The 23,128-nt window shown below is 41.4% G+C and overlaps 1 protein-coding gene and 1 long non-coding RNA gene across 2 annotated transcripts; both read left to right on the forward strand.

Annotated features, from left to right (window-relative positions):
• Positions 1–139: 139 nt before the first annotated feature.
• On the forward strand, positions 140–22,106 carry LOC113960155 (microtubule-associated protein 1B-like). The gene is made up of 4 exons (XM_027669551.1): positions 140–274; positions 12,676–18,790; positions 21,030–21,268; positions 21,951–22,106. Exons 1-4 carry the CDS (start codon positions 143–145, stop codon positions 22,104–22,106), a joined length of 6,642 nt encoding a protein of 2,213 aa, XP_027525352.1. The 5' UTR covers positions 140–142.
• Positions 5,202–11,735, forward strand: LOC113960156. Its single transcript, XR_003531985.1, has 3 exons — positions 5,202–5,277; positions 7,215–7,221; positions 11,725–11,735. It is a non-coding gene; the product is annotated as an uncharacterized LOC113960156 (long non-coding RNA).
• Positions 22,107–23,128: the final 1,022 nt, after the last annotated feature.

Genomic DNA, 23,128 nt, shown 5'->3' on the forward strand with positions numbered 1-23,128 from the left:
AATATTTTGACGGCCCTATGGAGACTTTGGTGCAAAATATGTTTTAAATTAGATGAGGTAAACCTTATGTTCTCAGAGGAATGTACAAACGTGGTAACTCCCATTACTGATGTGTTTTTCTCCTTCACTTTAGGTGCGCTTAATGATCACAGATGTTGCAAGACACAAGCTCCTTGTACTCACTGGGCAGTGCTTTGAAAACACAGGAGAACTCATTCTCCAGTCAGGGACTTTCTCCTTCCATAGTTTCATTGAGATCTTCACGGATCAAGAGGTGTGTTCGGAAAAGTGTTTTCCATATATTGTCATGTGATGGCACAAGGTTTTAAAAGATTAAAAATGGCCCTCTGTGTTGTTAGAATTAGCATTGGTTAACTAATACTGATGGTTTTTACTCTTCGTTATAGGCTTTCTTTCAAGACATTTCATTTACTTTAGTTTTGATGTACGTTTCTTCACAAAAGAATTATATTTTCATTTGAGGGATTAAATTGTAGCTTCAAGAAACAGAAAACCAAGGACCATTTTGACAATGGAAGGAGATAGTGTTGTATTTAAAATACACAGTTTGTTTATCTAAGGTGTACATACAAAGCAGTCAAATTTGACAGCTGCTGGCAGCTAAGTAATAAGTGACATTAAATAAAACAGAGGCTATCTGTTGGAATGGTTGTAGTTTTTTTGCACCACCTGTTTGGTTTCTTTACTGTAGTGTTTAAAATTTTTATAGTGAAATCTGTAAATTTTGTGGGATTTAGAGACGAAAAATATAAGAATGAAGCATATCAATGCTGTTTCTTTCATGACTTGTTATTTTGCTGTCTTGTTTAATGTACTGTGTCTGAAAGTTCTCATAGGGCAAGAATCCATAGTAAACAAGCTGTCACACTTAATTTGGCTGCTATGTAAAGTATATATTTAAATAAACTATATGGTTGTGTTTCTAGGTATTTAGTTCCCTGTTATTGTTGCGGCGGTCAAAAGTAAAGAAAAACACAAACAGTCTAGTACTGAGTAAAGTACCAGTCTCTTTATTATTTCCCACAAGTCTTTTTATATCCCATGTTAGCAAGCATCAGAAGGCAGGCAGGTGATTGTATTTTTTAATTAACTATTATTTGTTAGTAATACTGTTGGCAAAGCTCAAGGCCAAAGCTGGAGTTCTCACAGGACCAAACCTAAGCACTCCACAGCTGTCTTCTTTCAGCCAGGTTTGCGTACATACGTCTCCTATCTCAACGATACACCCGTAACTTTCTCAGGTCAAAATCTTCTTCCAAAGAGCTAACAGACCCGCTGTCATCCCTGACAGTTCCCAATATTAAATAGGAGCATTTCAGCAGAGTGAGTTTGAAAGTTGAGCACTGAAAAAGCAAAGTTTGCATGAGCTCCAGTGTGATCTTGTTGTATTCATTTGGGGACAGACATTTAGCAGAGTCTGTTGCAATAGGACAAGGCGTAATGGTTTTAAACTAAAAGAGGGTTGATTTAGACTAGATATAAGAAATAATTTTTTTTACAATGAGAGTGGTGAAATACTGGAACAGGTTGCCCAGAGATGATGTAGACCTGCAATAAGGTCATCATCCACCTAGTGGATGAAGGGAAAGAGGTGGATGTAGGTTTTCTGAATTTTAGTAAGGCCTTTGAGATTGTCCCTCACAGCATCCTTATGGACAAGTTGTCCAACTATGAGATGAGCAGGTATATGGTGTGCCGGGTGAAGAACTGGCTAAAGAGCAGGGCTCAAAGGGTTGTAGTGAATGGGACTATATCTGGCTGGTGCCCAGTCACTAGTGGTGTTCCTCAGGGCTCACTTCCAGGGCCAGTTCTGTTCAATATATTTATCAACAATCTGCATGCAGGAGTTGCATGGACCATTAGCAAATTTGTTGATGATACTAAAGTGGGAGGTGCTGTTGATTGTCTTGATGGACGAGAGGCCTTGCAGAGGGATCTAGATAGATCAGAGCATTGGACAATGAAATTTAACAAGTCCAAATGCTGGATTCTGCACCTGGGACAGAGTAAAACCAGATATGAGTATAGATTGTAAGAGGAGTGGCTAGACAGCAGCTCTGCAGAAAGGGATCTGGAGGAACTGGTTGAGAGAAGTTTTACTGTGTTTTTTTCTTTGCTTTTTTACAGACAAAGCCATGTCTGACCTAGTGGAGATTTATTTATATTCATATAAAATGGTTTCAATACAACAAAGAAAGATAGAAAATAAGTACTTTCTGCTTCATTTAGTTATTGGTTTGATAATTTTTCTGTAGATAACAGCCACTTTCTTTGGTGCATTTTATTATTGGTAAGTGCTGAAAATAAATTACCTAACACAAAGAAAGGAAGCAAGATATAGACACACAGAGGCCCACAGAGATCTGCTGCAATCAAGTATCTTTTTTTATATATTCATTTCTTCTGCTGATTCGGTTTGCAGTCCATGACTTTCAAATTATTCAGCTGTAACCTAATCTATATCATCTTTATGAAAAATGTTCCTATAGCTTGAACTCACAATTGAGTGTCTGCAAAGAAGGTTGTGATATTTTGCATGATACTACCACGTGGGTATGTTTTGCATTGAATTTTATGCCTGAATTAATTCTATAATGTTTACATAATTTGATGGTCTCTTTGTTAAAAGCAAATACAACAGAAATGGGCTACATTTGATCTAATTTCCTGTAAAAAGTCAAATGTGTCTGTGGAACTGGGAGAAGATATAAAGTATATCATACCCTTTCATGTTTATTTGCATATTTATGTGGAACCACCAAATATTGCTTTTTAGTTCAGATTAGAATAGAGCAATAGCTCTTCATACTATGGCATAGAACTTATTGTTTTCTGTGCCTTTATTTCAGTAGATCATTTTGGTACTAGCATGTTGTTGTGATTTAGGAATGGTACTACCCAGTTTAGGTGACCCCACCAAGACTCTCCCAAACCAGACACTGCTCGCTCCCCCTCCCCCCTCCCCGAGTGAAAGCACAAAAGGCAAAGATCATGGGTTAAGAACAATTTACTGGAAACAGCAATGAGATAAGAAAACGAACAGTAACAGCAACAATATTAATAACAAAAGGTATAAGACAAAGAAATTATTTGCACAGGAAACCATGACAAATACCGACTGGCTCTTCCTGACCATGTTTGTATCCTGACCGGAAAAGGGATGCCCTTCTCTTCCAAAACCAGAGAGTCATTTTCCCCCACCTCTGGCAATGATGTGAGGTGGTATCAAATAACATTAGGGTCTGGTCATGCCCCCCTCCCATCTACTGTAAAAAATTAACCCTGTCCTGGTTAGAACCAGGACATTATCCATCCCTTATTCTTTACCATCTACGGCATGCCCAAATCCTTCCAACTATATACATATACTTTTATATATATAAATATATATACACACAAGTACAGGTATCATTTCCATAGTCAATGACTGTCCCACCAAGATGTCTGTTGAGTTCATTTAGTTCATGACTGTGGGTTCTATATGTCCTAGTTGTCTTCCAGGGCAGCAGAGCTGGTGTGCTGTTGGCTGGTTGCAAGCTGCATCAGGAGTTCATGACTGGTGTATCTAGAGCAGTTCATCCTCATTGTCCATGGTAGTTACAGCAGTGTCATTCAGCAACCAATATTATACAATTCAACATTACAGACTGTTCTCACCCAAAAATCAAATCCCCTTGAGGTACACATTATGTTTCCCCATCCTTCTGCATTTCCTATCAAGTACACCCAGGTTCTTGAGCAAAAACAATCCCACAGATGGGTTTGCCTTTGCTTGAGGCAGGACTACTCCAAAGTCTTCCCTAACACATTCCTCATATGCACCATGGGGACTTTATCCCCTTCTACAGTACGTGGAGGTTTGATTGGGCAGGGTCAGTTCAACTGGTAGAGCATGTAGTGTTAACTAACCAGGTGGCCTTCGCTAAATGTGTATCCCAATGTTTGAAGGTCCCACCACACATTGCTTTCAATGTGTTTTTTAACAGTCCATTGTACTGTTGCATGATAGGGAATATGATATACCCACTCAATACCGTGCTCTCTGGCCCAACTGTCTGAGGTTATTTTTGAAATGTGTCCTGTTCTCTGACTCAACTCTTTCTGGGGTGCCATGTTGCCACAGGACTTGCTTTTCAAGGCCCAAGAGGGTGTTCCAGGCAGTGGTGTGAGGCACAGGGTACATCTCCAGTCATCCAGTGGTTGTTTCCACCATTGTGAGCACGCAGCACTTGCCTTGGTGTATCTGTGGAAGTGTGATGTAATCAATCTGAAAGGCCTCCCCACATTTAAATTTCGACCATCATCCACCATACCACAAGGGTTTTACCCTCTTGGCCTGCTTGATTGCACCGCATGTTTCACAGTTATGGATAACCTGGGAGATAGTGTCCATGGTTAAGTCTACCTCTTGATAACAAGCCCATCTATATGTTGCATCATGGGCCCATCCAAGCCAGAAATAATTCACCCTTATGTCGCCAGTCCTGATCCACCTGAGGCACTAATCTTGGCAGTCCAATCCACTGGTCTGTTGTTGCAATGTTCTTCAGTAGCCTGACTCTTGGGTATGGGTGCATCTACATGACGGACTTATACAGCCAACCTCTCTACCTGGGCAGCAATGTCTTGCCACAATTCAGCAGCCCAAAAGGGTTTACCTCTGTGCTGCCAATTGGTCTTTTTCCATTGGTCAATCCACTCCCACAGAATATTTGCTACCATCCAGGAGTCAATGTAGAGGGAGAGCACTGGCCATTTCTCTCGTTCAGGGATATCTAAAGCCAGTTGGATGACTTTCAACTCTGTAACCTGACTTGATCCATCTTGTCCCTCAAAAGCTTCTGCAACTCACTGCATAGGACTCCATAAGGCAGCTTTCCATTTTTTATGTATCCCTACAATACGTCAGGAAATGTCAGTGAAGAGAGCATATCACTTGTCATTTTCTGGTTGCTGACTGTATAGTTGGGCCTCCTCAGCACATCACCTTTTCCTCCTCCAGTTCATGGTGACTTCTAAGGTCCCTGGGCAATTGGGATTTCCTATTCAAGTTTGCTGTGTGCTCATCATGATCCACTTACTCCATGTAGCATCAGTGGCATGATGTGTGGAAGGGACTTTCCCTTTGAACATCCACCCCAGCAATGGCAGTCGGGGTGCCAGGAGGAGCTGTGCTTCAGTGCCAATCACTTCTGAAGCAGCTCAAACCCCTTGATAAGGTGCCAGGATCTCTTTTTCAGTCGGGGTGTAACAGTGGTGTAACATGCCCTCGAGTCTCCCTGGGTACTTTTTGCCAGAGGCTCCAGGAAGGACCATTCTCCCCGGATGCAGTGTAGAGCATATTTTTTACATCTTGTCCTGTCCTGACTGGTCCAAGGGCTATTGCATGAACAATCTCCTGTTTATTTGTTCAAAAGCTTCTTGTTGTTCCAGACCCCACTTGAAATCATTCTTCTTCCAGGTCACATAGAGAGGGTTTACAATCTGATTGTACTCTGGGATATGCATCCTCCAAAAATCCACAGTGCATAGAAAAGCTTGTGTTTCCTTTTTGGTGGTTGGTGGGGACATAGTTGCTATTTTGTTGACCACATCCATTGTAATCTAACTACATCCATCTTGTCATTTTACTCCTAAGAAATTAATTTCCTGGGCAGGTCCCTTGACCTTACTTTGTTTTATGGCAAAACTGGTCTTCGGGAGGATCTGGATTATCTTCTCCCCTTTCTCAAAAACTTCTTCTGCTGTGTTGCCCCACACAATGATGTCATCAATGTATGGCAAGTGTTCTGGAACCTCACCCTTTTCCAGTGCAGTCTGGAACAGTACATGGCAAATAGTGGGGCTGTGTTTCCACCCCTGGGGCAGTCAGTTCCAGGTGTACTGGGCACCCATCCAGGTGAAAGTAAACTGTACCCTGTGCTCTGCTGGAGTGGAATGGAGAAAAATACATTAGAAATGTCAATGGTGGCATATGATTTTGCTGCCTTGGACTCCAGTTCGTACTGAATTTCCAGCATGTAAGGCACAGCAGCACTCAGTGGTGGTGTGACTTCGTTCAGGCCATGATAGTCTACTGCCAGTCTCCACTCTCCGTTGGACTTAGGCACTGGCCATGTAGGACTATTAAAGGATGAGTGAGTCTTGTTGACCACTTCCTGGTTCTCCAGTTCACAAATCATCTCATGAATGGGGAGGTCACAGAGTCCTGGTTGGTGCGGTATTTTTGACTGCACTATTTTGATAGCGATTGTTACCCATTGTTCTCCGACCCTCAGCACTCCCACAGCAGAAGGGTCCTCTGAGAGACCAGGCAAGGTATTCAGTGGTATAATTTCCTCTGTCTCCAGAGTAGTTATCCCAAAAGCCCAACGATGCCCTTTTGGGTCCTTGAAATACCCTCTCCTGAGATCATCTATGCCAAGGATACACGGGACCTCCGAGCCAGTCACAATGGGGTGTTTTTGCCATTCATTCCCAGTCAAGCTCACTTCAGCTTCCAGTACAGTCAGCTGTTGGGATCCCCCTGTCATCCCAGAAATAGAGATGGATTCTGCCCCTACATATCTTGATGGCATCAGGGTACATTGTGTGCTGGTGTCAACTAAGGCTTTATACTCCTGTGGGTCTGATGAGCCAGGTCATCAGATCCACACAGTCCAATAGATCTAATTGTCCCTTTCCCCCATGTGGTTGGAGGCAGGGTCCCTCTGGTTCTGGTCATAGTACTCGTTGCTCATTTCTTGTAAATAGGAACTGGAGGTCCCTTCAAGCGGATTGGAAGTAACATCAGCCCTCATGTTCTGTCTCAGGACTTGCCCACTGGAAATTGGAGCAGCATTTATCCTTGAAGAATTTGGTTGTTGTTTGTTTGTTTGTGGTTGTTGTTCTTCCTCTCAACTGATGTACTTGTGCTGCTAGGGCAGATGTGGGTTTTCCATCCCACTTCCTTATGTCCTCTCTGTGGTCATGCAGGTAAAACCACAGATTACATCGTGGTGTGCACCCTCTCTCTTGAGCAGGGGGGTGCTTGCTTCCAATAGCAGAGACTCCGGTCCATACTGGTGAGGCATGAGATATTTCCTCTCTAGTTTTCTCGAGTCTTTCGAATATGTCCACAGTCTTGGTCAGTCTTTCCACAGCCAAGATGCAGGTTGATAGGGAGCAAAAGGATGATCTTCATATTGCTGTAGTTGGGTAGTCACCTGAAGCACTGTTTGTTCTCCTTCTTTCATTGACATCAGTGCCAATGAGTTGGTGCATGACAATGGTACGCTCTGTACAAACTTCTACCACATGGATCGTGTACACTGGACCTCATCTGGATCTACAGGGGACTGATTGTTATTTGAATCCCTATAGATTACCTCCACCACAGCTCATTCTCTCAGGTGCTGGATACCTTTCTCCATGGCATTCTACCTACCTGGGTGCACTACTAGATCATCCTTGAGAGAATACCTTTCCCTCATGCTTGACAGGAGTCGCCTCCAGAGGCTGAGAGTTTCTGTCCTCTTCCCAATCCCCTTGTCAATGCCCACATCCTGGGACAGGGATCCCAGTTGCTTGGCTTCACTACCATCTAGTTTCATACTGTGGGCCACAATATCCCAGCATTGGAGCAGCCAGGTCACCAGGGGCTCTCCTGACTGGCAGTTGAAATCTTTTCACATATCTCATAGCTCACCCGGGGATAGGGATCAGGTGATTATCTCCAGCCCTGCCTCTTCCTCCTGTTCTGAGGGCCCTGCTTCCTCTTTATCCCTCACTCAGTGAACTGATTTTGTCTTGGATTTCTTCTTCTGTATAGGGGCAACCGCTACTGGCACGGGTTGTTCCTCTGGTTCATCTGCAGTTTGAGTGGGTATGGTACCTGTTGGTCTTCTTTCCTCCTCCTCCCCCTGAGGGTGCTGTCTAGTGATGAGCAGTGTCCAATAAATAGTAGCCAGGGCCCAGCACATTGCATAACTTCGTGCCTCTCTGGAACTGCCACAGCATTTTTTCATCACATATTTTATCCCTTTAACAGGGTCCTGTATTTGTTCAGGGGTGAACTTTCAAACCATTGGAAAACAATAATCCTCCAAATACTGGCCCATGTCCTCCCACATTCCATGCCACTCATGACTATCCATCCTCAGGGCAGATCTCTGTATAACCTCCCTAGAAATCTCTGTCCTGACTCTAAACATGGTGTGGATCATGCTGAGGAGATCTGGCAGACTTAGCAATAAGAACATGCTTTTTTTAACATCCAAAAGGAATTCAAAATTCTCAAAAGCTGTTTTAACAGGTGTGAATGAGGAAAAGGGAGTGAAAAGTTGAGAAAGATCATACTCCCCTGTTCCCCCCACAGACTGGGTATGATTATTAATGGACTCCCAAAGGTACTGCCTGAGGTAAGGGTAGGAGAGCAACACTGAATACACATCCTAAATGACCCTCATTGCCCTTGATGTTATCATGTCATAAACTGATATCCCACAATACATCAACAAAGCAATCCTGATCCCTCTCCCTACTCTGAAAAAGAACACCGCAAGGAGCACATACAGGAGTATATACAGGATTGGGTACCACACCCACATGAACAGACCAATCACAGAGAATCACAGAATCAACTTGGTTGGAAAAGACCTCTGAGATGATCGAGTCCAACCTTTGACCTAACATTACCTTGTCTACTAGACCATAGCACTAAGTCCCACATTCAGTCTCTTCCTAAATACCTCTAGGGATGGTGACTCCGCCATCTCCTTGGGCAGCCCATTCCGTAGTCCAATCACTCTCTCTGTGAAGAATTTCTTCCTAATGTCTAACTGAAACCTCCGCTGGTGCAGCTTAAGACTGTGCCCTCTTGTCCTACTGCTAGTTGCCTGGGAGAAGAGACAGATACTCACCTGGTTACAACCTCCTTTCAGGTAGTTCTAGAGAGTGATAAGGTCTCCCCTGAGCCTTCTCCAGGTTAAGCAACCCCAGCTCCCTCAGCTTCTCCTCATAAAACTTGTGCTCAAGTCCCTTCACCAGCCTCGTTGCTCTTCTTTGGACATGTTCCAGCACCTCAATATCCTTCCTGAACTGAGGGGCCCAGAACTGGACACAGTACTCGAGGTGTGGCCTAACAAGTGCTGAGTACAGGGGAAGAATCACTTCCATGGTCCTGCTGGACACACTATTCCTGATACAGGCCAGGATGCCATTGGCCTTCTTGGCTACCTGGACACACTGCTGGCTCATGTTCAGCTTCCTGTCAATCAGAACCAAGCAATATTGTGACCAGTGGCTCCATACCTAATACAGAAAAATGCATAGATCAAATTTGTTTCCAACACACTCTAGGCAGATCTGTTATCTCAACCCTTCATGCCCCAAGTTGAATGTTAAATAAGGCTGTCGTGGTTTAGGAATGGTACTCCCCAATTTAGTGCCCCCACCAAGACTCTCCCAAACCAGACGCTGCTTGCTCCCCCTCCCCACCCTGACTGAAAGCACAAAAGGTAAAGATCACAGGTTGAGATAAGAACAATTTACTGGAAACAGTAATGAGGTAAGAAAACGAACAGTAACAGTAACAATATTAATAACAAGAGGTATAAGACAAAGAAATTATTTACATGGAAAAACATGAAAAAAACTGACTGACTCTTCCCAACCATGTTTTCTCCCGACTGGAAAAAGGACACCCTTCTCCTCTGTCGTGGTTTGAGAGTCCCAAAATCCAATTCTTGAGTTCAAGCCCCCCTCCCACATCTCAACCTAGTGTGAGATGGATTTCCAGACACCACATGAGACTCAGAATGGGGGAAAGGGATTATATATTACAATGCCTGTACAAATAAATAGTATAATACATCATATACAATCTTAACTACTTCTAAACTCTACCATGACAAAACAGTATTTACAATGGATCAAATCTCTTCTCCCCTCCAAATAAAAGTCCAGGAGGGAAGAAGGGAAGATCCTTTCTACTCTCAGTGCAGCAATGTCTCTAAGGCAGCAGGTTCTCTGTCTCTCTCTTCCATGCAGCAGCTGTAGCTGGATCTCTGCCAGTACACACAAGGGGGTATCCAAGCCCTCTCGGCTCATCGTCTCCAAGCGAGGGTCTTCTCTTCCATGGACTGCGTAGCAGGGACAAAACTCACTTCACCGCGTCATATCATGGAGTGTAAGACCCCGATGAAGGTCCCTTCCTCAGGGGATTCACCCCTGAGTCAGAACATCTCAGGCAGCTTTCAGTTGAAGGCCTTTGCCTCAAGAGTTCTATCAGAGCTTCTGTGCTCTGATCTCAGGTTGCTAGCTTAGTTTGGCAGCAGCGGCAAGGGGGGTCAAGGTCACCCCCTCCACATTACTTTAATCATCCCGGTCCATCTTTCCAGGACACCTGAGTTTTTCAGCTCCTCTCTGCAGTGCTGCTGCATTTAGGACTTCCATTCAGTAGGAGTCCATCATCTCCACTTAGGAAAGGTCACAAAAGGAGTTTGGGGTTTTTGGTTCCGTTCTTACCCAAACACTCTCTCTGTAGAGCTTAGTTTTGCTCTCTCTGCTGCCGGCTCTCTTTCTCGGCTCTCTCAGACAACTCTGTGTCTTCCTGCTCGGCTGCATGCTTGTTTCTGCTTCTTCAGTTCTTATCTCTTGGCTCACTGTCACTTTCTCCGGCCAGTGTTGTTTTTGCCGCCGCTTCTGCTTCTCATGGTGGAGAAAAAAAACTTCCAACTTCTCAGTCACAGACCTCAGTCCAGTTTAACACTGTTTCCGAATTTCTATGACCCCAGCTGGGGGCTGGGGGACCGTGGTCCCCCAGAGGGGCTCTTGTCCCTTCAGCTTGTGGTTTCAGAACATGGTCACCTCTCCAACTACAACATGGCTACTTCTTCAACAACAACTACAACTACCTTCTCTTCCGGTCTGCGTGTGATATGTTTATATTTTGCAGAAGTGCTCATTGGGTAAAACCTCAAGGGTCACCACCCCCTGGGGTTTTACCATTTTATAACCTCAGGGGGAAAACTGTTTCCCCCCACCACATCCTCCAAATCCGGAGACAGTCCCTTTCCCCCACCCCTGGCAATGACATGAGAGGGTATCAAATAACATTAAGGTCTGGTCACTCCCCTCTCCCGGTTTCTGTAAAAAATTAACCCTGTCCTGGCCGAAACTAGGACACATGTTATTAAACAGTGTCAAAATTAATGGAGTTATTCTAGATTTTCACTTTTGTGATCCAAGTGTTTAAAATAAAAATAATAACAAGATTGATTTTAACCATAACACTTTTGTTCTGATTCTTTCTTTAGTTTTGAATTTATATTATTTTATTTATAAAACTATATATATATATAAAGTATTATAATATATATTGCATAATATGATATAATGTGTATTTTTATATATATTTGTCATAATTTAACCCCATCTGGCAATTAAGCCCCATACACCAGCTTGCTTACTGCCCTCACAGTGAGATGGGCAAGAGACTCGGAGGGGTAAAAGTGAGAAAACTCGTTGGTTGAGACAGACAGTTTAATAGGAAAAGCAAAAGCCACATATGCAAGCAAAGCAAAATAAAGAATTAGTTCACTGCTTCCCATGGGCAGGCAGGTGTTCAGCCATAGCCAAGAAAGCAGGGCTCCATCACGAGTAATGGTGACTTGAGAAGACAAACACCATCACTCCACATCCTCCCCTTCCTTCTTCCCTCAGCTTTGTATGCTGAGCATGACATCATACAGTATGGAATATCCCTTTGCTCAGTTGGGGTCAGCTGTTCTGGCTGTGTCTCCTTCCAACTCCTTGTGCACCCACAGCCTACTCATTGGTGGTGTGATGTGAGAAGCAGAAAAGGCCTTGACTCTGTGTAAGCACTGTTAAGCAATTGCTAAAACATCACTGTATTATCAACACTGTTTTCAGCACAAATCCAAAACACAGCCCCATACTAGCCACTGTGAAGAAAATTAACTCTACCCCAACCAAAACCAGAACAATAGAACATATATAAATATATTTGCCTCACAAATACAAAACTTGTAACTGTTTGCATTTTTGATGCAATAAATAATTTCTTAGTATTCTGGAAAACTGTCCTACCATCTGGGAGTCAGGAGTCAGTCTGCAGAAAGAACTGTGGTGCTGTGGAATACATCCTGTGTAAGGAGGGGATGAGGAAGGCAGCTGCCCCAGGAGGATGCTAGCCTTCTCTGGGCTGCAGTTATTGCCTTCTTGTTAAGAGGATGTGCTGTTTCCCTTAGATATTTGGCTGGCTCTTCTGAATGGGCAGGGGCAACAGGGAGACCCATGAGCCAATGGCAGAGATAGTGGCACCTCTGGCAGCATTAGCTTCATAGCCCTCATCCCCTCTAAATAAAAGTTTGTACTGCCCTATAAAGGGTAGAGGAGGGGTGGGGGAACCTGGGAGTACTTTCCTCCTTTAGGCCGCGAGGAAGGGACCTTTCCTCATAAGCTTTGCATTTAAAAAAAATGCAGTAGAAAACTGTGCTCACAGGTTCCTTTAGCTTCTAGGATGGGTACTCAACAGTGCAGAAGCGAATGAAAAAGATTTTATCTCATCAGGAAGCATTATGTACTGATAATAATTGTCATTAACAAAATAATTTACATGCATCTTCTTGTGGTTTTGTTTTACAACCCTAGATTGGTGAATTATTGAGCACCACACACCCTGCCAACAAAGCCAGCTTAACTCTTTTCTGCCCTGAGGAAGGAGAATGGAAAAATTCCAACCTTGACAGACACAACCTTCAAGACTTTATTAACATTAAGCTCAACTCAGCTTCCATATTGCCCAAAATGGAAGGACTCTCTGAATTCACTGAGTATCTGTCAGAATCAGTAGAAATGCCATCACCCTTTGACATTTTGGAACCTCCAACTTCAGGAGGTTTCTTGAAACTCTCCAAACCCTGCTGTTATATTTTCCCTGGTGGAAGAGGGGACTCTGCATTGTTTGCAGTGAATGGATTCAACATGCTTATCAATGGAGGATCCGAAAGAAAATCTTGCTTTTGGAAACTTATCCGGCACTTGGACAGAGTAGATTCCATTCTACTCACTCACATTGGAGATGATAACCTGCCAGGAGTCAATAGCATGCTTCAACGAAAGATAGCTGAGTTAGAAGAGGAACAGTCCCAAGGGTCTACTACCAACAGTGACTGGATGAAAAATCTGATCTCACCTGATTTAGGAGTCGTATTCCTTAATATACCTGAGAACCTGAAGAACCTGAATCCTGACTTTAGAGTAAAAAGGAGTGTAGAAGAAGCTTGGTTTACTCTCCAGTATTTAAATAAATTGTCTATGAAACCAGAACCTCTTTTCAGAAATGTAGGGAATACCACTGACCCCATCATTTTATTTCAGAAAATGGGAGTTGGCAAACTTGAGATGTATGTGCTTAATCCTGTTAAAAATAGCAAAGAGGTGCAATATTTTATGCAGCAGTGGAGTGGTACTAGCAAAGATGAAGCTGAATTCCTGCTACCAAATGGCCAAGAACTAGACATTCCATTATCCTATTTCACCTCTGTCTCATCCCTGATTGTATGGCAACCAGCTAATCCTGTAGAAAGAATAATCCGAGTTCTGTTTCCTGGAAACAGTACCCAATATAATATTCTAGAAGGACTAGAAAAACTCAAACACTTAGACTTTCTTAAACAACCAATGGTTACACAAAAAGACCTAACTGGAAACATTGCTAGTCCATCTGTGAAACAAGCAAAATTGAAACAGCGAACAGACAGCAAGGAGAGTCTGAAGTCTGCTGCAAAGACACCAAGCAAGTCTGTCAGAAAGGAATCTAAAGAAGAAACACTGGAACCTGCAAAACCTAGTCCAGCACTGGAAAAGCTTCAGAAATTGGAAAGCAAAGAAAAAGTTCCAGTTAAAAAAGAGAAACCAGCAAAAGTGGAGACCAAACCTATAGTGGCAGAAAAAGATGTAACAAGTAAAGAAGAGCAATTAGTAAAATATGAAACTCCTGAAAAACAAGTTACAGATGTAAAACCAAAAGTGGTAAAGGACAAGTCAGTGAAAAAGGAAGTCAAAGCAAAACCTGAAGAAAAGAAAGAGGAAAAAGAAAAACCAAAGAAAGAGGTTTCTAAAAAAGAGGAGAAAACACCCATCAAAAAAGAGGAAAAACACAAAAAAGAAGAGATTAAGCAAGAAGTTAAAAAAGAGGTGAAAAAGGAAGAGAAGAAGGAAACTAAGAAGGAAGCAAAGAAAGAAGTTCCACCAAAGGAAGTTAAAAAAGAAGGTAAAAAAGAAGAGAAGGAAATTAAGAAGGAAGAAAAAGGAATCAGAAAAGACATCAAGAAGGTTCCTAAAGAAACAAAGAAGACTTCTGTTCCTTCGACTGAAGTCAAAAAGCCAGCAGCAAAGCCTAAACCACAAAAGAAGGAGGAACCTGCTAAAAAAGAAGCAATATCTGCTGGAAAGCCAAAGGAAAAAGTAAAAATTAAGACTGTGAAGAAGGAGATTGAAATCAGTGGAGCTCAAGTTGCCCTTGCAGCAGTTGGAACCACTACCACCACTGTAGCAGCTGCAGAAATTACAGCTAGTGAAAAAGAACTTCAAGTTGAGAGATCCCTTATGTCTTCACCAGAGGATTTAACAAAGGATTTTGAGGAATTAAAAGCTGAAGAAATAAAAGCAATAAAAGAAATGAAACCTCAAGTTGCACTTATAGAAGATGAACTGAAACTCACTGGCACAGAACAAAAGGAGGCCTTTGAAGTCCAAAAAGAAAAATTAGATAATGAAGGACCTGCTGAGTCCTCTGATGAAGGCGTAACCACCACAGAGGCTGAGGGTGAGTGTGGACAAACACCTGAAGAATTGGAATCTGTGGAAAAGCACAAGGTTGATGATCATGAAAAGTTTGAAGATGAGGGAACTGTCTTGGAAGAATCATATGAAGGAGGATATTATGAGGAAAAGGCAGAGACAGAAGAAGCTGAAGAACAAGGTGAAGATGAGAAGGTAAAGACACAACTGGTCACCACAAAACCATATATGAAGAAAGCAAGAAAAATGGAAGAGAGTTCAGAAGAAATAATGACTGAAGCAGATGCTAATATTAAAGCTGAAAAATATATTGAAAACGCAAATGATGAGGCATCAGATGAACAGGTTGAGCAAGACAGGGAAGAAGCAGTAGAAAAGGCAGAAACTGAAGAGACTGAAGAAGAGGAAGAAGACAAAGCAAAAGACATTAGAGATGAAGAGGAAACTGAAAAAATAGAAGCTGAAGAAGATTATGTGATGGCTGTGGTAGACAAAGATGCAGAAGCTGGTGAAGTTGAAGATAAATATGGTCTACTCACACCAACAAAACACTCAGAGCCTCAGTCTCCAGCAGTTGAACTGGCTTCTTCTATTCGTGATGAAACATTACCTGGTGGTTCAGAAAGTGAAGCCACTGTTTCTGATGAAGAAGATAGGGAAGATCCACCTGAGGAATTCACTGCTACTTCAGGTTATACACAGTCTACCATTGAAATATCCAGTGAACCAACTCCAATGGATGAAATGTCTACACCCCGTGATGTCATGAGTGATGAAACTAACAATGAGGAAAGTGAGTCACCTTCTCAAGAATATATGTACATTACCAAGTATGAGACATCACTGTACTCTCAAGAATTTACTAGACCTAAACTTTCTCCACTTCCAGATGCTTTTAATGGATTATCAGAGGGATCCAAAACAGAGGCCACAGAAGGTAAAGACTATAATGCCTCAGCTTCTACCATCTTGCCACCTTCTTCATTAGAGGAAGACAAATTCTGTAAATCTGCATTCCAAGATGTATACTGTCAAAAAGGAAATGAAGTCCAAGGCACTGACAAATTAGAAATCAAAGAAGCCTATCCAGAAGATGATGGAAAACACAGTCCAGTCAAGACCCCAGCTAAGAGTTTGTCCCCTCCATCACCTATTGCCAAAACACCACTGGGTGAACGCAGTGTGAACTTTTCACTCACTCCCAGTGAGATCAAGGTCTTGGCTGAACCTGTATCCATTGATACATTGTCTGATGTACATCAAGAAGTTGCCAAAGAGCACTGTGCAAGCCCTGATGATAAAACGTTAGAAGTAGCATCTCCCTCACAGTCTGCTGCTGGTAGTGCTGGCCACACGCCTTATTATCCATCTCCCACTGATGAAAAATCCAGTCAGCTTCCCTCTGAAACCAGTGAAAAGTTAACAGAAGTTCCTGTTATCTTTGAACTCAGTGAAGACAAAGATCAGTCTGCAAAACCCAGAATAAGCCCTATGGATGAGCCTGTGCCAGATTTAGAATCTCCTATTGAAAAGGTTCTCTTGCCTCTACGGAGTCCACCACTGATAGGTTCAGAGACCACTTATGATACATTTTTGAGTGCTGATGTAAAGTCCTCCACCAGAGATTATGGAAATCCTTCTGAGGGTAAACCTGAAAAAGAAAAATCACCTGTTCAGATGAGTCCAGCTTCTGAAGTCAGCTCTGTGGACCTTTTCCAAGAAAAACAAGATGAAAAAAGCATGGAGTTTATGGTAATTAAGGAAGGTTTAAGCCTAGAAAGGAAAATGGGGGATACAGAACCCAGCAACTCCCAGTCTTCACTGGTCTTGGATGAGCAGAAGTTAGTAGGTGATCTCTCACCTACTCAAATAGATATTGGTCAGTTTGGTTCCTTAAAAGAAGACACCAAAATGTCAATTTCTGAAGGCACTGTTTCTGACACATGTGCAACTCCAGTTGATGAGATTGTAGCAGAAGACACCTATTCCCATATAGAAGGAGTAGCTTCTGTTTCTACAGCGTCTGTTGCTACTAGTTCATTTCCAGAACCAACTACTGATGATGTGTCTCCTTCTTTGCATGCTGAGGTTGGATCACCCCACTCTACTGAAGTCGATGATTCCCTTTCAGTGTCAGTTGTACAAACACCAACAACGTTTCAGGAAACAGACATGTCTCCATCTAAGGAAGAATGCCCAAGGCCCATGTCAATTTCTCCACCAGATTTCTCACCTAAAACTACAAAATCAGGAACCCCAGTGCACAATCACAGATCTCCTGAGCAGTCGACTATGTCAATAGAATTTGGTCAGGAGTCTCCTGAGCAGTCTTTAACAATGGACTTTAGTAGGCAATCTCCAGACTATCCTACTGTAGGCACTAGTATACACCATATATCTGAAAATGGACCAACAGAAGTAGATTACAGCCCTTCAAATATACAGGACTCTATTTTTGCATGGAAGATTTCCCCTGTGGAGCAGTCATCTTACTCTCAGGAGAAGGACATTTCAGAAATTATTTCAGTTTCTCAAATTGAAGTTTCATCCTCGACTTCATCAGCTCATACACATTCCCAGTTAACTTCACCACTGCCAGAAGAAACCTTTTCAGGTGCTGTTCCACCCAAACATATGACACTACATTCTTCTCTTATATCAGAAAAGATGCAGAGCCTAGGAGAAAAGCTTTCACCAAAGTCTGACCTATCTCCATTAACTCCAAGGGAATCTTCTCCTCTGTACTCTCCTAGTTTTCCAGATTCATCTCCTGCAATCACAGAAGCTGTGTCAGTTTCGTTATCTTTACAAGTGTCCTCTGTCAAAGCATTTGGTTACCAGGGACCCCTAACAAAGCACAGTCCAGAACCTTTAATCAGCCCAGAAAAAGAAGATTCAGAGAAAAGCAGTAGGTCACCAGAAGAACTCAATTATTCTTACAAGGCCACAGAGAAAACTGTTAGGTCACCAGAGGATATTAGCTACTCCTATGGGGCAGTTTCAAAATCTAGGTCACCTCAGGCCACAGATTATTCCTATGAGACAACAGGGAAAGCCACCAGTTCACCTGAAGCCACAGATTACTCATTTGAGACAACTGGGAAAACTACCAGATCATCCAAAGCTACTAGCTATTCCTATGAAGCAAGTGCACATTTTACTCCAGGAAAACCTTTAGCTGAATCCCGTCAAGATGTTGACTTATGCCTTGTGTCCTCCTGCGAATATAAACATCCTAAAACTGAACTTTCACCCTCATTTATCAACCCAAATCCCCTTGAGTGGTTTGCAAGTGAAGAACAGTCTCAGTATCAAAAGAAACCATTAACTCAATCTGGGAGAGTTCAGCCACCTTCTGGGGGAAAGCAGCAAGGGCAGAAGTGTGACGAAACCCCTCCCACATCCATGAGTGAGTCTGCCCCATCTCAGACTGATTCAGATGTTCCCCCTGAGACTGAGGAATGCCCTTCCATCACTGCAGATGCTAACATTGATTCAGAAGAAGAGTCAGAAACCATTCCGGCAGATAAGATGATTACGTACAAACAAATTGACCCACCACCTGTACCGATGCAGGATCACAGCCCTTCCCCTAGGCACCCTGATGTCTCCATGGTTGATCCAGAGACTTTGCCCACTGATCAGAATTTGGGTAAACCTTTGAAGAAGGACCTCAAAGAAAAGACAAAGACAAAAAAGCAGAGTATTAAGACCAAGTTGTCTTCTCCTGTTAAAAAAAGTGATGGTAAATCAAAACAAATGACTTCACCCAAACCAGTTGGAAAAGAATCTTTAGACAAAAATTCCAAAACAGTTTCTCCAAAAAAGAAGGAGTCTGTGGAGAAAGCAACCAAAAATATCTCTAATCCAGAAGTAAAGTCTCAATTGGAAGAGAAAGACAAGGACACCAAGAATGCAGCAAATACAACAACATACAAGTCAGCAAAGACTGCAACCACAGGTATAGATAGGAGTTCCCTAATGTTAAGATTTTCTTTGTTGCTGCAGTGATGTTAGGTTGCCTTTATATCAACTGACAATGTGATTTGTAGCAAACCCCCAAAGAAAGTTCATGTTTTAAATATAAATCTGATGTATTATGGTTATATTTAAATGAATGAAATTTACTGAATTAACTTTTGAAATCTGATAAACTTGATGTGTCAGTTTTTTCAGATGTAAAGAATTAGAGAGGGTACATCAAATATAAAGAACTTAATACTGTCTGAAATGTTAACCAACTAATAGAATTAAAAGTACTACTTCTGTAGGTGAAGTGAAATCAGTAAAGTAAATCACTTTATTCATTGTAAGACTCATGTAGGTATAATGTTCTTAACATAAAATAATGCAATTCAATATTGTGAGAGGCATAGGTACAATCAGACATTGGACGCTTTTATTACTTTGATGGATTAATTTTAGAAATAGTATTTTAAAAAAAATATAACAGTTGTAAGAGCACTTTCAGTGAGCTGAGCATGTATATCACATAATTCAGTTAAAGTTTTATGCCATCAGTGATGACTAAACATACAGAAAACTAGTGTAATTTTGAATTAATGTTGTATATTCCAAGTAGTAATGAAATATGAATTAGATTACTGAAGGACACATTATGCTAATATTTTGTTTCTGTCAGATCTTGTTAGAGAGTGTTTTGGGGATGCTTGGATTTTGCTCTTGTCAAGACTGATGTTCTACTGAGTGTTTTTTACAAGGAGTAAGTCTAGGATTCAGTACAAGCAAACCAGCATTCAGCTATCTGTAGCTTCATCATTTTAAGTGGTCCACTGTTCTTTCTTAGACCATTATTTGCACGTCTCTCTAAGTAGATGTTTTTCAAAGCAGCAGTGCAGTTCCTCATGCTGTACATTTCTCCGGCACTTCAGTTTTATATTAGATTCTTCTTCCTTGAAGCATACTTCACAGGTATATTCTAGTGTTGAAGACAAAACTATATTTGATAATGACATTTAAGTGTAAAATGTAGTGTCTAATATTTTATCCAATGTTGGTATCCACAATTCAGAAAGATGTATCACAGATTTTTTATGATAAAAGATGATAAAAGATTTTGTAACATAACCAAATAGTTAAAAACTCTCTAATTCAGGAAATCTTATCATATTATGATGTTTATTTGACATATTGTCTTATGATGAATGGCAGGTCACACTAGACAATTGTATTGGACTTTCCTGTATTTACAATATGTGATCCTAAATAGAGTGCGTTGTTCAGATAATTTAGTTTAACAAGCTTCATCCTCTGTAACATCATGAGGAGGTCAATAAAACATAAATAGTGATCGTCTAGGTAAAATTACTAATTGAATCCTGATTGTCAGTTCACACCGTGATCCAGTGTGCAGCAAAAGCAGCTATTTTTGCTAGTATTTTTAATGTGAGTGTTTAAACTTTGAACTTCCTTTTGACCTCTTCTTAGAACAAATACTACACTATGTATAGCAGCAAAAACATGTTTCCCTTTACTTTTTGTGATAAGTGGCTAGTTTGTGTATGCAAATAAGGATCCAGCAGGCAAACAAACATTTGTTCTCAGTTTCCTGCAGTAATTGCTTTAGGAAGATTCTCTTTTCTCCCAAGTTCCCCTTTGCCCCTCTTTCTGCTCACATGTAGTATCTTCCTGATGCATGTGTAAGACAGTGAGCATATTAACAGCTACTATGTCTTGGTATGTGCTGATACTCCAAATCTTAGGACCACTTCTGCATGGCTCTCTGTGTGACCCTAGCTTTTATAATCATGCATACCTGAGACTTTCAAAAAGCTGTACTTCTTAACTTGGAAAATAATACTGCCATTTATGGAATGGTAATTCAGTAATCACAGACCCGCATAGTAATTGTTGGATAATAGTAGTATATTACTGGGAAAGGTTCAATCAAATGTTGGTTATGTGGTAGTGAGTTATTATTGTATTATATAGTTATTTTTATTCCATTTTTTTCCTCCCAGTACAATTGTACTTGGCATACAACAAAGTTGGAATGTGTTATTAGATGTAGGAGGGTAATGCCATAAGTGTTTCAGGGGACACAGAAGTACAATTGTAGCTATGTAATGTTTAACTAATGTTAGCAATTTTAAGAATATAATCTCAGCAGTTATAGTGGTAATTAACAAATGCATGTTTTAACTAGCCTGTGATATTCTTTTGTTGTTTGATTTCCAAAGAACCTGGGAATAGTAAGTCTGCAAACTCTACAGCGGTCCCTCCAGGGCCTCCGATGTATTTGGATCTGGTGTACATTCCCAACCACAGCAATAGAAAAAATGTTGATGTTGAGTTTTTCAAGAGGGTGCGGTCATCCTACTATGTGGTGAGCGGGAATGATTCTGCATCTGAGGAGCCAAGCAGGGCTGTTCTGGACTCCCTGCTGGAGGGCAAGACCCAGTGGGACAGTAACATGCAGGTAGGCTCTTTGCTAGTATTTCTACCTGGAAATTTAATCTTTTATGGGAAGCAACTACAGGAAGCCAGAGTGCCTCTGGAGTGAGCAGTGGCTGCTGGAGACAGGAGTTCCCAGCCTGGACACCTTGTTTTACCAGTGATATGAGAGGACACCCAAGTGAGGCACAGAGCTGCACCATACTCAGCTGCTTCCCCATTTCTGGCCCTTCTGACCTGTCTCTGGAAAATAAAACAATTGGGAAATGGTTTACAGGGTCATTTGTCTACTTGATCTTGTTGCTATACCCTATATAATCCAAGTTTGGAAACCTTGTATTTTTTAAGTAGGAATGTTTCATGGTTTATATTGTAAACATGTACACTTGGAAACATCATGTGCCTTTCCAACATGAAGTAATAAGTAAACAAAATATTTGGCCATAATCTGAAGAGCTATTGGTGCAGACTACAGACTGCTACTTCTCTGGAAAGGTGCACCTTAGCACCTTAGAGAACCAAGGTTTTGTTTTGATAAACTTCTTCTCAGTCATTTTATCTTATCTACATGTTTATTTATTTTTTTTCTGATCCACTCTTTCCAAAAAGGAATCATACTTGTTGGTTAGGACTTCTTACAAAGACATTTTTCTTATCAGTTGCTTCTGTTGTCCATTCCTCAGGAGTTCTCCTGTTTTGTGTTGCAGGTGACCTTAATCCCAACCCATGACTCAGAAGTGATGAGAGAATGGTACCAAGAGACCCATGAGAAACAGCAGGACCTCAACATCATGGTTTTGGCAAGCAGCAGCACTGTTGTTATGCAAGATGAATCTTTCCCCGCATGCAAGATTGAACTGTAAGAATCAGACCACGCACCACAAGATTTACCTTTTTTCCAGAAATTCTTCAGTTTGAAAACACCTTTTCTAAAAATTCAACCCATCTATTTCAACTGTTGAACTGTATACCTGAAAAATGCTATACCGTATCACAGTGATGCAAATCACTAATATTTTTCAGTCTTTGGTGATTGCTGAGGGAAATAACAGCGTTCCCATAGTAGGGTCAAAATTACGGTGAAAATACAGATCCAGTTTCATCTCCACTGAATGTTTGGAAACCATGTACTAGCAACTCCAAGTGACTTCTGCCAGGTAAAGGCATTTGTCCTCTAAAGAATTACAAAGAGAGAAAAAGAGAGAGAGAAGTAGGAGGAAAAAGTAATAAATAATTAAATCTCCAGTAGTCTCGTGGCAATAGCAGTTTATGCACTCACACAAAAAGGAGGTTTTAAATTTGTATCAATCTGAGCTATTGCAAAGGAGATCCTTACTTTACAGAATTAAGTTAGGTGCAAAATAAGAAGCAGAATGTGGCTAGGAAGGGACATATAACCTAAATGCTCATTAGCAGTTTTCCACTTTAATTTGAACCCTGCATACTGACATCCCATAACAATCGTAGGCCAAATATGCATGTAGTCTGAACCCCATTGAGAATTCTAAAACCTTTCTTTCAACATGCAAAATTGTTGGTCTAAGACATGCTTCCAGTAAAACTCCACTCACTCCAGTCACAACTGACCAGTACACATGCTTAAACACCCATGTCCACTGTCCATTAACTGAAACAAAATACCAAAGCAGTTGGGAGTACATACAGTAGACAATTTACCTTAGAAAGTGACTTGAATGTACAAAGAAACTTGATGCACCTATTTTTTAATGTTGAGACAGCAAATTTATAAAAGAACTGTGTAGAATCATAGTTGCACCAGTAAAGAAGTGTGAGTGTGCATGAAATGTGTACTAGAAACCTATCAGACTGATCAAACAGCTTGGTGCTATGAATTATATATGTTACTTCTGTGAACAACTCATTG

This window comes from Corapipo altera, unplaced genomic scaffold, assembly GCF_003945725.1.
Source record: "Corapipo altera isolate COAL_440 unplaced genomic scaffold, ASM394572v1 61504, whole genome shotgun sequence".
NCBI lineage: Eukaryota > Metazoa > Chordata > Aves > Passeriformes > Pipridae > Corapipo > Corapipo altera.